Raw genomic sequence first — 16,230 nt, forward strand, 5'->3', positions numbered from 1 at the left:
GTGCTGGGATGACAGGCATGAGCCATTGTGCCCGGCTTACTATTTTTAAAATATGCTAAAATCACATAGCTAAATAGGCACTTTTTATATTATACGTTCTGTCCCAATTTTCTTCCTTTTTATTATGTTTCTTCATATTGGTGGTTATAAAGTTTAGAACTGAATGGGAGTGTTAGTAATTGTGAAAGTAGATATTAAGGTGGAATATAAATATAAAGATGACCTCTTTGTTCTTCACGTCTTACGGCTATCTTGCTTCTCATTCTTCTCTCTCCTCATTGGTTTCTTGAATCTCTTTATTAGTGGGAAATTGCACCTAATCATGAGCTTCTCAAAGGCAAGGACTGTAGCTATACCTCTTGCTCCATCACAGTGCCTGGCACATAGTGGATGCTCAGTAACTGCCTGATGAATGAACCAACACATGCAGGCAACTGGCTGCTTAATACTGCTTTTTATTATGACAGACTCTCTTTCTCTCTCGAGACTACTGTGAAAGGTGTATTGAATGTTTACAAAATTATTTTAATGACCCTAAAGTTAGGTAGTTATAAATAAAAATCATTAGTTGCACTATCATTTATATTTCGGGGATTTTCCTTCTGTTTTCAGTGTGTACTGATTGCAGAACTGTGTTTTATCTATATATTGATTTTTTTATTTTGCAGTGAACATTAGCTTAGACCATATTTTACAAATCCTGTACACAAAACAAGGTTTTTAAATATACCATTCTGAGCCATATAGATGATTTTGTTTAAAATTATACTTCTACATTTGAAAGAAGTACTCTTGGTGATTTCCATGCACACTCAAGTTTCAGAACACTGCCTTATGATTCCCTTGCTCAAATTCCAGTGAAAAAGACACTCTTGTGACACACTATTTTAGCCTGATATTGTAAATACCACATGAATGTTTATGTCTGTCTCCCTGGCCAGTCTCACAAATGGCTGTTTACGGTTATTCCTCTTTGAAACTAGGGATCAGAAAAAGGATTAAGCATGTGGTATGCTTTTATTTCCATAGTAAGAAGAAAACCTGCTACACATTAACCGTTCTAATATTGAGATTGTAGTATGAATTCTCTAGTAATTTACTCAGTTATATGGATAACAGTGCTTTATAATCCTTTCAGTTACCCAGGTGTACATATGATTACTAGTTCATACTGAAGAGTAGATTCAGGCATTTTATCATTCTCAGTAACATGTTGTTCTGTGGACATTTTGTGGATACAAAGTAGGTATATGCTTAAAATTTTACAGGCTAGAATTGTCCTGGCACTGAGTTAGAACTTTATAGGCCAGTTGCTGATTTGTTTTTGTGTTAAGATGATCTTCATCCAGGTTTATGTCCCTGCAAAGTCATTAAACTTTGTAAATTGATAAATAAGTGTATTAATTTTACCCCCAGCCTGGCTGCTTGTTAAAGGATATGGCTCTTGACTTAAGCAGCAACATAAAAAGAGTTGTGTTACCTTCTTGCAGAGAATGGAGTTTTTCTTGAGATTTAATATTTACCAGAAGTCTGATCAAGGCAAACAGGATTTTGGAATGATTGTCTGAAAATTGTGCAGGGTGTCTGTTCCTATAGATATTCTATGATCTTATCCTTGAGTTTAACAAAGCTTTTGGGAGTTAGCTGTATACTTGGGCCTCCTCGTTTTGTACTCTGTAGAATTGCTTTTACTGAATTTCACTTTGGCATTAGGCTTTTGGCTCAATATGAATGATGTTATACAAAACAGCCCTATGAAACTTTTATTTTATATACTGTAAAAATGTTATTGAGGACATTGAGAACCATGGGAGAAATTTCTTTCTCATTTCAGTACCAGGAGCCAGAAATAGTTGTGTTTTCTTCCCTGAACAATGATCTGTATTTATCTTATGGGCAATGGCTCATATAATTTATTGTATTTCTTGCTTCATGTTGGTTGTTATAAAGCTTATAAGTGAATTTTTGGCCCACTCCTCACAAGTGTAAATGACTTTGTAGTTCCAAGTTGTTTTCTGTTCCACCCTGACTTCTAATTTTGCCTTGATTTTAAAAAATATTGAAATACTAACACAGAAAAGTTGCGAGAATAACACAAAGAGTTCCCATATACCTTTCACCCCAATTCCCCTAACATTAACATTTTTCTATACAGGTATTTGCTTTGCACTCTGCCTCCTCCCCTTCCTTACTCTTCCTTTCTTCTCCGTCTTCCATCCTCCCCCTCCCTGCCACCCTGTGTGTATACACACTGATAGCTCCTGTTTGCTTGTAATTTGCCTCACCAAATGTATCTGTACAAATGCCTGTGAAATGCTTTTTTGGGGGAGAAGGAGGCAGTATATTACTAAATTAACAATAATAATAGATAAGAATGTATGAATTTCATATCTATATTGAAAAAAGAGTTATGGAAAAACCTCTTAGGTGGAAGGAAAACAAATTGTGTGTGTGTCTGTAAGAGAGAGGAGAGAAAGATTGCATACACATGTGTTTTTAGGAAGATGCTTATAATACTTTAAACCAGAGTAGGTACTTTGAATGACAGAAGAGGGAAAATGCCAAGACTTCTTGGTTTAAATAAAAAATTAGATAGTTTCCTTCTTAAATAGAAACAGATATACTATTTACTTATGAAGACTAAAGCATTAAGAATGTTTGAGAGCGTATTTGCTTTAGTAATCAAGCTCAATTTAGTAATCAAATAATCAGAGTAGGACTGTGAAATAGAGTGAGAGCCTTAATTCAGCAATTCACCTTCTATTAATAAGTTAGTCATAAAATAATTTCATGTTTGATGGTTTTCAAACTACACATTTGTCACTTATTTTTCTTATTTGTTTATTCATATTAACCACCCCTCAATAATAAGGTTGTTTTGGGAGATGGGAATAGAATGACAATTGTTTATGTACCCGTTATTTTTCTTAAGACAAAAACAAAAGCATGTTTTATTATACTGTACAATGTAGAAGACATTATAACTCTGCATATTCCTATTTCAGATACTTAAGATATAATCTTATGTTATTAATGGCTCTAAACTTTTGTATACAGAATAGGAAAAATAAATTAATAAAAATGAGTTTAAAGAATATCACAAATTATAAAAATGTTACTTATAATCTGAAAATAATTTTTAAAATTTATACCTCAAAATACACAACATAAAGCTGTTGCAAAAGTAAGTAAATCAATGAAAGAATTGTCCTATGGCCTATGTAAAAATAAAGCATAGTTGAGTGGAAAGAAGCTAAAGAATTCAGTCTAAATTATATTCATTTCTTATTTCTATGCAGTTTGCTAGAGGAATCTGCATACAAAAGGAACCTCCTTTTCCTTCCATAAACATCATTTTTCCCATTACTAATTTGTTCCATGTTTGTGTATATGTGTTTTTAAACCAAAATGGAAGTATTTCAAATACATTCTTAAGAAGCAAAATTCACCCAAAATCTTACAGATGAAACAACACCCCACATTTTAAATGTATGGTATATTGGCTGTGTGCAGTGGCTCACACCTTTAATCCTAGCACTTTGGGAGGCCAAGGTGGGTGGATCAGCTGAGGTCAGGAGTTTGAGACCAGCCTGGCCAACATGGTGAAACCACATCTCTACTACAAATACAAAAATTAGTCGGGCGTGGTAGCACGTGCCTGTAATCCCAGTTACTTGGGAGGCTGAGGCAGTGAAATCGTTGAACCTGGTGGTTGGAGGTTGCAGCGAGCCAAGATCATGCCACCGCACTCCATCCTGGGTGAAAGAGCAAGACTCCATCTCAAGAAAAAAAAAAAAAAAAAAAAGTATGGTATATTAGGTATACCTATTAGGTATATTAGGTATATGGTATATATGGTATATTAAAATATATTATGTTACACTTAGGGAGCTAATCTTAAATAATGGCGATTGCTTTAATGCCATAGAAAAGTAATTCAGTGATGTTGTCTGACACAGTTTCTATAGATGGCATTCATTTATTCCATCAGCAGTGGAACATAGCATTTCAGAAAATCCGCTTTTGGACAAGTAGACTTAAGGTCCTTGCTCCACTTATTGTGTGTGATCTTGATTCCTGATTGGTAATATAGAGTTAGTAATACTTACCTCTTAGGGTTATGTGATGATGAAATGAGATGATGACTGGTGTCATCATTTTTACCTAACTCATGGTAAAGGCTCAATAAATGTTAACTGTTGCAGTGCTGATATTTGTAATCATGCCACTGATAGTGCTTTAAAAAAACATATTTAAGCTTATATTGTGGAGATAATAGAAACAGTTGTGTTTCATACAGAGATAGCATAGGTAAGGAAGAAAGAAGTAGGACCTATTATTATTATTGTTATTATTTGAGACAGGGTCTCACTCTGTCACCCAGGCTGGAGTGCAGTGGCACTGTCATATGCAGCCTTGAACTCCTGGACTCAAACTATCCTCCTGCCTTCCGAGTAGCTAGGACTATAGGTGTGAGTTACCATGCCTGGGTAATTAATACATTTTTTATAGAGATGGGGTGTTGCTGTGTTACCTAGGCTGTCTGGAACACCTGGCCTCAAGTGATCCTTCTGCCTCAGCCTCCCAAAGTGCTAGAATTACAGGTGTGAATCACTGCCCCCAGCCGAGGACCTATTATTGTTATTGTTTAAATGTTATACATAATTGTTTGACTTTTAAGATGCCTTCAACGAATTTTCAGTGAAGTTGAGTTTATGTTTCCTAGTTTTCTATTTTGGGTAATATTTAGAAAAGAGCCTGGCACATAATATAGAATAGTAAAATATTGTTTAATATATGAGTTAAGAACGTTCTTTTTCATTTATGCTAATCTTTATTATGTATAATCTTGTCAATTATATGTTTATGCATCAGATTTGTTTTTGGCCAAATATCTATAACCAGAAAGAAAGTCGTATGGTTAAAAGGTGTTTAACATTCATGTTTTTATTCTAGTGGTTTATATTTTCAGCCTCCTTTTTTTGTGTGTGTATGGAACAATGGACTTGTGGCAAATTTGAGTTGCCTTTTAAAAATACTAGTAGTAATAAGAGACAACATTTCTTAAAGAGTTATCTTAAGCGCTATCCTACTACATCCCCACCGTAACTCTCCATAGTATGCCCTCCTGTTATCTACATTGAAAGATTTGAAAACTAAAGCTTAATGAAATCAAGTGACTTGCTAAGTCACAGAGCTGGTAGCTATCCTGCAATTTGAATGTAAATCCAGGGTTTTGAACATGATTCTAAAATGCAGTATCAGTTTGGGGGCGCTTTTGTTGTGGAAAGAGATGCATTAAATTAAAACCCAGTTCATAATTGTATATATTTAATTTTATAATATTTAGAGTCTGAACATTTTGATATATTTAGAATTATATTTTTAACTTAAGGAGAAATGTATTCCATTTTAAGCTTGCATCTCATTTTCTCAAAGTATGTATTATAGACTTTTTAAAATTTAAAAATTTTTCAGAATTTAATGTTTTACTTGCTACAGAGCAGATGACTAAGATATAGGCCGATAAAGAGTTGCTGAGGAGTTACTTTATGTGGAAGGCAAAATTTGATCTAAATTTTTTATGTGGAATCTAAAGATCCCTTTACTAAAATAGAAAAACACAGAGGGTGCCCTATATTATAAATATATAAACTAGTAGTCTTGTCTCTGAAGTAAAACCTTACTTTTAAATGATTGATTCAGTATATTCATATGCTATCTTCCCTGGAAATAATTGAGAGATTCTTATAAGGTTTTCCTCAAATTAATAACTCTAGAATTTTTAGATAAAAACCTTATTTTAAAATTCTATAAGGAACAAGTTTAATATATTTTAACAGTGTGATAACTAGTGGTTTATCGTTAGACCAACGAATCAGAAATCTTAAAGAGATTTTTTTTTCACGTCTACTTTTATGAGAAAGGGACAGCAGTTCTATATTAAAGATTTATCTAAAGAAGCAATCTTCACATATGTAATAAGACAGTTCAGTTTCTGGTTGTATACCTAAATGTATGTTAAAGTAAAAGAAGCAATTTTAAATGAATGGAGAAGGATAAATGGACTCTGCATCATATAATTCACATATACTATTCATCTGTGACTTTTTGAGCATTATTTTAATGGATGTCGATGAACACAATTGATTTCAGATTTCTTTTCATTATTCTGGAATCTTGCCATTAGAATTTTTCATAGTTTGGTAGATTTCTGTGAAAATTAGTAGCAACAAGAAAGAAAGGAAGGAAGAAAAAAAGGGAAAGGAGAGGAGAAGAGAGGACAGGGAGGGGAAAGAGGAGCAGAGGGGAAGGAAGAGGAGGAAAAGGAAGGAGAGAAGAAGAGAAGGGAGGAGGAGGAGAGGAGAGGAGGAAAGAAGAGATGTAAAATAGAAGCTTTTGATTGGACTCTGAACAAATGCTTAATCTTTTGGATTATATTCATGAGCATATCTTACATGCATGTAGCTATGATATTAATAGTTATTGTCTTCTTTGGTTCCAGATAGACCTATTGAAGGCATAGTGAAAATTTCCATTCTAACTCCTTTAGAGTTAATAAAGGCAAATTTGAATTATCCTCATGGTTATTCCGTTTTTGCTTGGTAGCCTTCAAAATGGCCACTTTACAGAGAAGGGAGGAGATTAGCAGATGTTAAACCCTTGAGTTGTAACCTCTGCTTTTACCCCAGTGTAGTCACATAGGCTGCTATATCAGTTTTTAAAGCCTTTTCCCCAAGGCATAACCCTCCTGAGAATTCTATGGTTCTACTAATTGAAAGTTGACCATCTTTATGTCAAAGCATGGTGTGAGCTTTTTTGTTTTTGTTTTTCTTAAAAGAAATATCATGATAGGCTTAGAGATCGCCAGTACTAGTATATTCATTGGTGAATCTCTTCTGAAGAAAGTAATAGTGCTACGATGAGAAAACAAGCTTTTTGAAAAGACTATGCTAAAGTAACAAAATTAGTCCTCTTTTAGAGTTACGGCAGTGATTATTGTTTGAGATACCTGTTGAATATATAATATTTTCCTTTTGCTACTAAAAATACTGATGAACAGATTTGAAATTCCAAATTTCCCACATGGAGGGGAGAATTATTCAAATATGAAAAATATTTAATTTATGTATTTATTTCTCTCACACATATTCCAGGCCAAGGTTCTAGCTGAATATTAAACTTTTTAAATGACATAAAATAGTTCTATGCTAGATGTAAAAGAAGTTACTAGTTGTTCTACAAAAAATATGTTGTGAGCAATTTCCACATTTGATATAATTGAAACTTCAATCTAATCTTGGACTTTGACCATTTGCTACTGAAAGTACAAGAAAAATATTAGTGTGGATATATTTCATGAAGTCCTGGAATTGGGAGGGCTTTGGAAATGATTGAACCTATTTTTTTCAGGTTTTAAAAGAAGAAATTGAGTCCAGAGAGGCTCAGTGACATGTTTAAGGTTAAAAAAAAAAAAAAAAAAAAAAAGCATAGAACTCAGATCACATTACAGACTTCTTTAACCTGTGCCATGGATTTTGAAGTCAGTATCAATGTAAAGCTAAGCTTCTGGATATGTGCCGCACCACTAAAACATTTTATTTAATATTTATATCCAAGTTAAGTGTAGGTTTCTTTCCTTTGTGGGTGCATGGTCTTATTTTGTTTTGGTTCTTTGTTTACTTTGCAGATATGCTAGTGAATTTTTGTACTTAAAACCTATTAGAATAAGAAACAAAGTGTCTGCATCCCTGCATCTTTGTATCTATTACATAATTTCTAGAAACAAGGAAAATAGCTTCTAAGTTTATGTGTGCAATTATAAAGTAAAGTGTAATTAAACTGCACTTGTGGAATGATGAGTTCTGAGCCAGTCACAGCTCTGGGAACTGAGGCTTTTTTATGGACTATTTCCTAAAGCTAAGTACTAAATGTACCCTTCAACCAAAAATGTCACTAAGATAGTGGACATCAACTGGAAGGATAGTGGAAGCAAAACAGAAAGCATTTCTCCACCTTTATACAAAATTAAAATGCATTGGGATTATATTGGTATTACGACATACTGGCACCTGAAAATGTACGTTCATTCTGTTTGCCACTTCTTAAGAAAAATGAACTAGAACTGGAGAAGCTAATCTAGATAATAAAATAACCACTAGTGGATAGGTGAGAGTATCACCTTCATGAAATGAAATAATATTTTTGGAGAATCAAAGCCTAATATATGTTTCAAATATGAAGCAATCATTAAGTGGGTAAATACTTTTTTTAAAAAATAGGTCTATTGTCGAGGCATGGTGGCTCATGCCTATAATACCAGGACTTTGGGAGGTCAAGGCGGGCAGATCACTTGATCCCAGTAATTTGAGATCAGCCTGGGCAACATGGCGAAACCTTGTCTCTACAAAACATACAAAAATTAGCCAGGCATGGTGTTGTGCGCCTATAATCCCAGCTACTCAGGAGGCTGAGGTGGGAGGATCGCTTGAGCCCAGAAGGCAGAGGCTGCAGTAACAAAATCATGCCACTGCACTCCAGCCTTGGCTGCATTTTTGGTAGTTTACTACATGAGTTTAGAAGAGATAAAATGAAGCACTATCTCCCCCCAGGAGGTGGCCAATTTATGGAACTCAGTATCCCAACTATTAGGTGAAAATGAATAATTCTAAAAGGTTTAGATAAACTTGTAGATGCTTTATTTATATGAATTGTCAGGAAAAAATATATGGTTGTATGGTTGAAAAGTTTATTCTTTACTTTTTGGAGTTCAGGGAAAACAGTCACATCATGTGGTGACACAGAATATTTAACTAAATGGACCAACATCTTGACTCAGAGTGAAAATTCTTACAAATAAAAACAATCTTTTTAAAAGTATCTTTCCTTTCTTTTCCAATATGAGGGAAAAGGAAACTTTAGTCGGGTATAGGTGGTAGGAAAAATTACCCTATGTGAAAGCTTGGTGTTCATGTTGAAAACTGTATAAATGCCAACTAGAAAAGGGAAAATTGAAGGGAGCAAAAGGTGAAGCTCAGAAACCTAGTCGTAATTTTGCACAAAGTCTAGATTAAACAACCAAAAAAGTGTGAACATATTAGTGTAATGAAGCCAATAATATGATGATTTAGTGATGATAAAATAGTAAAAATAAGACTTTGGATTCCTTAGAAGTCTAGCATTTAAATTGATCACCAAAGTTGCATATCAAAAAATAAAAATGATAATAAAAACATGTCTATTTTGAAAATGTCTCTGAATCATTGCACTTTGGTAATGATGTCTCATACTGTCTTAGAAAAATTAATTCATTTAAAGAGGTATCAGACTGGGATATAGTATGTGTTTGTGTGTGTGTGTGTGTGTATGTGTAACATGTATCAGGCAGGAGTCTATTAGGAGACACATCAATGTTAGGGAAGACCCTGGAATATAGTGTGTTGAGGCACCCAATGCTGGACAAAATTGTGAATCAACATTTGTTCATTTAGATTTGAGAAATCTAAATAAAAAAGAAAGGACCATTAGACCTCCCATTCTCCTCAACTCTAGCTCTTTCTCTCTCTCCCCCAACTCTCTCTCTCACCCCCATTCGCTTGCCTACTCAAGGGACTTGCATGCTGTTCTAGGCCTTGTCTTCTGAGTGAAGCTTCTGTGATCTAGACACATTTTTCTACTTTTCTTTGTCCTAAATACAGTAATGCAATTGTCTACCCTGTTAATGCCAAGACTGGATTTAGACCTGACCAAACTAACACCTGAAATGTCACTAAATGATACTTCCTACCACAGACTTCATATTTTTCTCTGAAATTGAAGTAACTACTATTTTTCATTTTGAAATAATTATTTCTAATTGTTAACATAAAACTTATTTCTTAAGTATATTACAGGCATTTGAACATTCCAGTGTTTTTCATCCTAGATTCAAGAAAAAAAAAGATAAAGTAATAGTTTAATAAAATCACCAAGAGTGAATAATACCTTAGTTTTAAGGTAATTTGTTATCAATTTTTATACTTTGTATCTCTTCTCTGCTTTTAAAATTCTAGTATCCATACCTGAAGCTTGCTGTACTATGTCTACAATATACACTGTTTGTTTTTAAGGCAAAAGCTTTAAGGCACATTCTAGAATTCTTGAGTTATCTTTTAGAATCAGTTACCTTATGAATAATATATCAACCTAACTATAGGGAAATTTGGATTTCACTATTGCCTTTTTCCCTGAATTGCTGGGAATACAGGCACTTGATACTTGTTTATTTGAATTCATTGTGACCTTGTTACCATTTTGAATGCTTCAGATTCTCAAATTGCACGTTGGAAGAAGACCCATTCCTTGCTCAGTTGTCCTTGTAGGGTGTCGATTTTAATGTCTAATATTTTGAGCTGCTTTAGAAAAGTAGGATTATCATATAAGAAATACGTACTCATTTTATAAAAGGAAAACGAGTCTTTCTCAGTATATACCTTACTTTTTCAGGCACTGAAAGTTTGTGGCCACTTAAGCAAGCCCATGTAATAAATTCCTGTAGCATAGTCTAGTCCATGGGTTAATTTTTGTTCTCCCCTTAGGATATACTTTTTTCATTAACCACTTTCACTTAAGTAAAGGGAAATCTTTTAACTGCTTTAGAAGTAGCTACAATGCTTAACTTGTATAGTTGCTGAATCATGCTTTTTCCTGTCTTTCATTTCCGATTAACTTTCTCTGAGCAACATAGTCTTATATTTACATTAGCATCCATTCACTTGAACTAGTAGTTACAGTTATAGTAACATATAACAATATTTAACTGTAATAGGTAATGAAAGCTAACATTTACTGAATGCCTACTATGTGCAAAGGACTAAGACCCAGTGCAAAACTTTTTTTTAGGACAAGGTTTGAATTTTAATAGTGAAGCTGAGAATATGATTGTGAATTCACCGGAATGTTGTATAATTGGCTGTGTTGCATAGTGAGATAACGTAATTGCGGTGTATGGTAAACATGTGGCAGCTCTTTGTTGTTGCCTGGCAGATAGGCTTACATTAGCCTTAATTTCCTTTTCTTCATGTATCATTATGCCTGTATTTTTATAGTCTTGTTTCTTTGTACCAATCTGAATCTTCCTAAATGTCAGTAGCGTTAATCATTGTAGGTATAGTGATATGAGGTCTAAATGATGTGAGAATTCGTATTTTTTTAAAAGGAAATTACTACTTTTTTATATATTATAACAGATTTTCCATCCCTGCCATCGGAAAATATTGTCCATATGCTCATGGTGATATACAAACCAAATGGTTCTTCTGAAAATTTAAAAATCTAAAGTATTTACAGGGATTGCTATTAGTGTACTTTTGTGTTTTAAAGAATTCACATGGCTATTAAGCAAATCCTGGGTATTGGACAAACAGCAATAAAGGTTTAGAAAAATGAAATTTCAGTTAAAAAAAATGTACTCCCCCACTCCCCAGGGAAGAAATTAAAGATTTTATATTAGAAACATGAATTTAGAATTCAGAACAAGTATTGCTTATAACATCAAATTTTATTGTGATGTATCAGGTGGAAATTTAGTCAACATTTTTCTTAAAGCAAAAGACTCAGGCTATGTGTATATTGAACGCTAGTAAATTCTAATTTCCCTTCTCCTTTTCCTTTTCCCCCCACTTCCTCTCCCCTCTCCCTTCTTCCCATCTCTCTCTGTCTCCTTTTTGACCAGTAACATTTTAGAGTTGAAAGCTATGCTAAAGGTACCCATTTCTTTTCAGAATAATTTAACTTTTCTTCTTAAGATTTTGTGAACATCCATTCCTTATGTAAAGAGCGTTTATTATGCCCAATGGAAGTGAGAGGGTTGTGGGACTACCCCTTAATAAGACCAAATCATACCACAATTATCCACTTTAGTTTAGTGGTTGACCAGGACTTGTTTACATAGATAAGATTTCTGTTTGTAATTTTTGTTTTATGTACAAAATACTATAATAAATAATTTATACCTTTATATGTACCAAGTTTATTTTGAAAAAAATAAACTGGATACATTTATTGAACAGCTATTAAAATATGTACACTGACTTTCCCTAAAATTTCATATACATTTCAAAATCAGGGCTCTATTTTAAATATGTTTTAATGATTCTGTGTTGTGTTTACTGGGTGAAATTGATCCACCAAGGAGCTGAAATTAGTGCTTTAATTTTAAGCTTTATTTCTTAAGAAAAAATATCCATGACTTTATCACTACTGTGATCCCCATGGTATTAAAAAAAAAAAACTGGTAAAATTAGGTGATGAGTTTGTATATAATAAACTTCCTATCAAACCCATTCTTTTTTTTAATTTTTAATTTTTGTGGGTACATAATAGGCAAATTTATGGGGCATATTATATGTTTTGATACAGGCATACAATGCATGATAATCACATCAGGATAAATGAGGTATCCATCACCTCAACCACTTATTCTTTCTTTGTGTTACAAAGAATCCAATTATATTTGTTTAGTTATTTCATTTTATTCATTTATTTATTTAGAGACAGGGTCTCACTCTATTACCCAGGCTGGAGCACAGTGGCACGATCATGGCTCACTGCAGCCTTGACCTCTTGGGAGATCCTCCCACCTCAGATCCCCTTCCCCCAACCTCTACCCTCCATCTCCACTGGCTGAGACTGCAGGCTCATATACCACTACACCCAGTTATTTTTATTTCTAAATTTTTCGTAGAGATGGGGATCTCATTGTGTTACCCAAGCTGGTGTCAAACTCCTGGGCTCAAGCGACCCTCCTTCCTTAGCCTCCCAAAGTGCTGGGATTGTAGGCATGAGCCATTGCACCCGGCCACTTAGTTATTTTAAAATGTACAATAAATTATTGTTGACTATGGTCACTCTGTTGTGCTATCAAATACTAGATCTTATTCATTCTAATTACATGTTTGTACTCAAACACATTTTCTATCCTAAGCTGTACTGAAACTATTTCCACTGGATGTATTCCATACAAACTTTCTTTTGATTGGTTGTTTTCACTTGCTAGAGTTCTAGTAAAATGCTGAGGATAACTATTATATTTCTTTTCTTTTCTGTTTTCTTTTTTTTCTTTTTTTTTTTCCCAGGCTTGATTGCAATGGCGTGATCTTGGCTCACTGCAACCTCTGCCTCCTGGGTTCGAGCAATTCTCCTGCGTCAGCTCCCAAGGAGCTGGGATTACAGGCACCCGCCACCATGCCCGGCTAATTTATTTTGTAGTTTTAGTAGAGACCGGGTTTCACTATGTTGGCCAGGCTGGTCTTGAACTCCTGTCCTCAAGTGATCCGCCCGCCTCGGCCTCCAAAAGTGCTGGGATTACAAGCATGAGCCACTGCGCCCGGCAGATAACTATTATATTTCTAATGAAGTTTATAAAAATATTGAACACCTGTAAAATTGAATAACCTATAATCCATGACCGTGAATATACAATTTCTAATCAACTTAACTTTTGCTTGATTTAAAAACTTTTTTTAGGGATCCGGTATTTGTTTATAATAGTTTTAGCAGATCTATCTAGTTTTAGACTCTTAAATGCCCTATAAAAACCTAAAGCATACTCACTCAGTGGAATGTCCGTAAGATTTCTCTGAATACAAACACAGAGAATATTTGCTGTGGGCTCAGAGAAACAAGTTTCAGCATTTGATTCTAGGGGAAAAGCATTTTATGTTTTAGTTGGTAGGAATAGGGATTATGCAGGTAAGAGTCAATATGTACTGAAATTTTTAAAGAATTAATTCAATATAAATATAAAGAAGCTATGATTTATTTGAAATTCTTAACCTGTCTTTCAGGGATTTATTGCATTTTTTTATAATAGTTTCTCAGTCCTGTATTTTGGGAGGCTATATTAACATAGGAGTAGAGAACTTTTTTTTTTTTTTTCAACCTTTGAGACTTTTAGGAGGAATAGAGGGGATTAATCTTGGGAATGGATCTGAAACAAGGCTAATAGACTTAGATTTAAACAATTTCAGTAATTAAAAGCACACTGAATCTAATGAGATCTGGCACTTGTTTTTTCTGAAATGGATTACCCACTGCTTTTTTTTTTTCTCTCCCCAACTTCTTATAGGAGCCCAGTTTCCTCCAATTGCAGCACAAGACCTTCCTTTTGTTCTAAAGGCTGGCTACCTTGAAAAACGCAGAAAAGGTAAACTTAAGGTTCTAATGAAAAATGTAAAAATAGTTTCATCCTTAGATAGAACATGTTTGTAGTATACATGTGGAGGCAGTATTCTTTTTAGGTGATTAAAGAGTTTAAAGATTGTAAGAAAATCTGGATGACATTATCCAAACCACAAAATATAGCTCTTAGCTTTAAATAATTTTTAATACGAAAACATTAGGTTAGGTTTTTAGTTGTCAACCTTGGTTATTTGTAAATGACTCAGGAGCTGTTTCCTGCCTCTCAAAGGAAAGCTGCAGGCCATGACTGTATTCTCAAAGGTGGGATTTCTCACCAGTATCTCACTGGGCTGAGCAGCAGGTTCTCCTGTGCCCAAACTGGCATGCACCATGGTTCAGATCAAGCCTGGCATTTTGTCTGCCATTTTCTATTATTCATTTCAGTGTTCCTCTCCATTGGCTATGATAATTGGGAGTTGACCATATGGTCTCACTCTTTCAACACCAATATTTAATGGAAATGAAATATGGAGGTGGTTTTACAATATGAGAAATGAAAAGCAGACAGTCTTTTCATTACCATTCTGCTTATCTCTCTTGTAGTCCCTTTGGGCCTTTCTATTTATATTTCATTTTGCTTTTCTTAGCTTTCTTAGCTGAATTTTAAAACTGAAAGAGATAACAGAAATAATCTAGGTTAGCTCCTCCCCTTCTTTTTATAACAGATGAGAAAATGAGACCCAGATGGATCAATTATCTCAAGATTGTATAGTCAGATGCCTTTTTGACTGTCCCTGTCAGAAAACTTTGTTAGCCATGCTGTTGATCCCATAAGTATGGCAGCCCCATAGCTACTTTACTTTATTCCCTTTAGCTTTGTTGGTTTGTTGTTGTTTGGTTTTTTGTCTCTTGGAAAAGAAGATACAAATTAGTCACACAATGTTAGAGCTCAGAGGAATCTTAGAAATCATATTAATTAACTTTTTCTTTTACAATAAGGAAATGGCCTTACATTTTCCCCTCTTTATTGCAGATCACAGCTTTCTGGGATTTGAATGGCAGAAACGGTGGTGTGCTCTCAGTAAAACAGTATTCTATTATTATGGAAGTGATAAAGGTAATGTTGGTGTTCAATTATATCAACTACTATTGCATAAGAATTTTTTGGCCATCCCTTCCCCCTCTTTTGGGTACAGAGTAAACTGAAGACAAACAAATAATAGCTGAGAATTATAACAATTATAATCTGACTAATTTATGATTCATTTCATTATTTGACAAATGCTCCAAATACCAGAATGCCCTCAGAGCTAAAACAATTGTGTTGTATTGAATTAGAAAAGAGAGTTAAATAACTTTAATCTGTGTGGCCTTTCACCTTAGGGAATATTTATTATCCAGCCTACTGTTGTAGAATTTCTGGAAAAGTTAAGAACATAGGGTTGTGAGAGTTTCAATGGCAGAAAATAGATTATTTTTCTTAAATATTTTAAAATAAAATTAGATAAAATTAAATATGAACAGCACCTTTCTGAGCTCCCTTTACAGATTTAAGGAATAACAGCAAACATGTACATAGAATTTACTATATACTGGGCACCATTCTAAGCACTTTGTCTAAGTACGTTAGCTATGTTAACTTGTTTAGCTCACAACAACTCTGTAAGTACTACTATTAGCACCATTAATTTGACTTTTAGGAAAACAGAACAGAGAGGTTAAGCGACTTGTTCAAGGTCACAGAGTTGGAAAATGGCAGATCTAGGAATTTTTTTTTTTCCTTTGTTTTTAGAAACAGGGTCTTGTCTTGGTGCCTGGGCTGGAGAGCCGTGACTGTTGACAGGTGCAGTCATCACACCCTACAGCTTCAAACTCCTGGGCTCAAGTGATCTTCCTGTCTCAGTCTCCCAGGTAGCTGGGATTACAGGTGCACAGGTGCACCCAGCTCAAATTTGGGATTTTAACCTAGAGAATGTGGTTAGAGTCCATGTTCTTAACCACTATCGTCACTACGTTAATTTAGAAATAATAGGATTCATTTTATAACTTCATTGTTAATTAATCTCTCAG

General features: G+C 34.2%; 1 protein-coding gene across 5 annotated transcripts in view; it reads left to right on the forward strand.

Annotated features, from left to right (window-relative positions):
* SKAP2 (src kinase associated phosphoprotein 2) overlaps positions 1-16,230 on the forward strand; it is a 259,980-nt gene that overhangs the window by 163,679 nt on the left and 80,071 nt on the right. For all 5 annotated transcript variants that reach the window (XM_054559360.2, XM_054559361.2, XM_024249834.3 and 2 more), the window contains 2 exons: positions 14,108-14,185; positions 15,194-15,277. In XM_054559360.2, coding sequence (XP_054415335.1) covers positions 14,108-14,185; positions 15,194-15,277 — 162 coding nt within the window. The remainder of the gene's footprint in view (positions 1-14,107; positions 14,186-15,193; positions 15,278-16,230) is intronic.

This window comes from Pongo abelii, chromosome 6 (assembly GCF_028885655.2).
Source record: "Pongo abelii isolate AG06213 chromosome 6, NHGRI_mPonAbe1-v2.0_pri, whole genome shotgun sequence".
Taxonomy (NCBI): Eukaryota; Metazoa; Chordata; class Mammalia; order Primates; family Hominidae; genus Pongo; species Pongo abelii.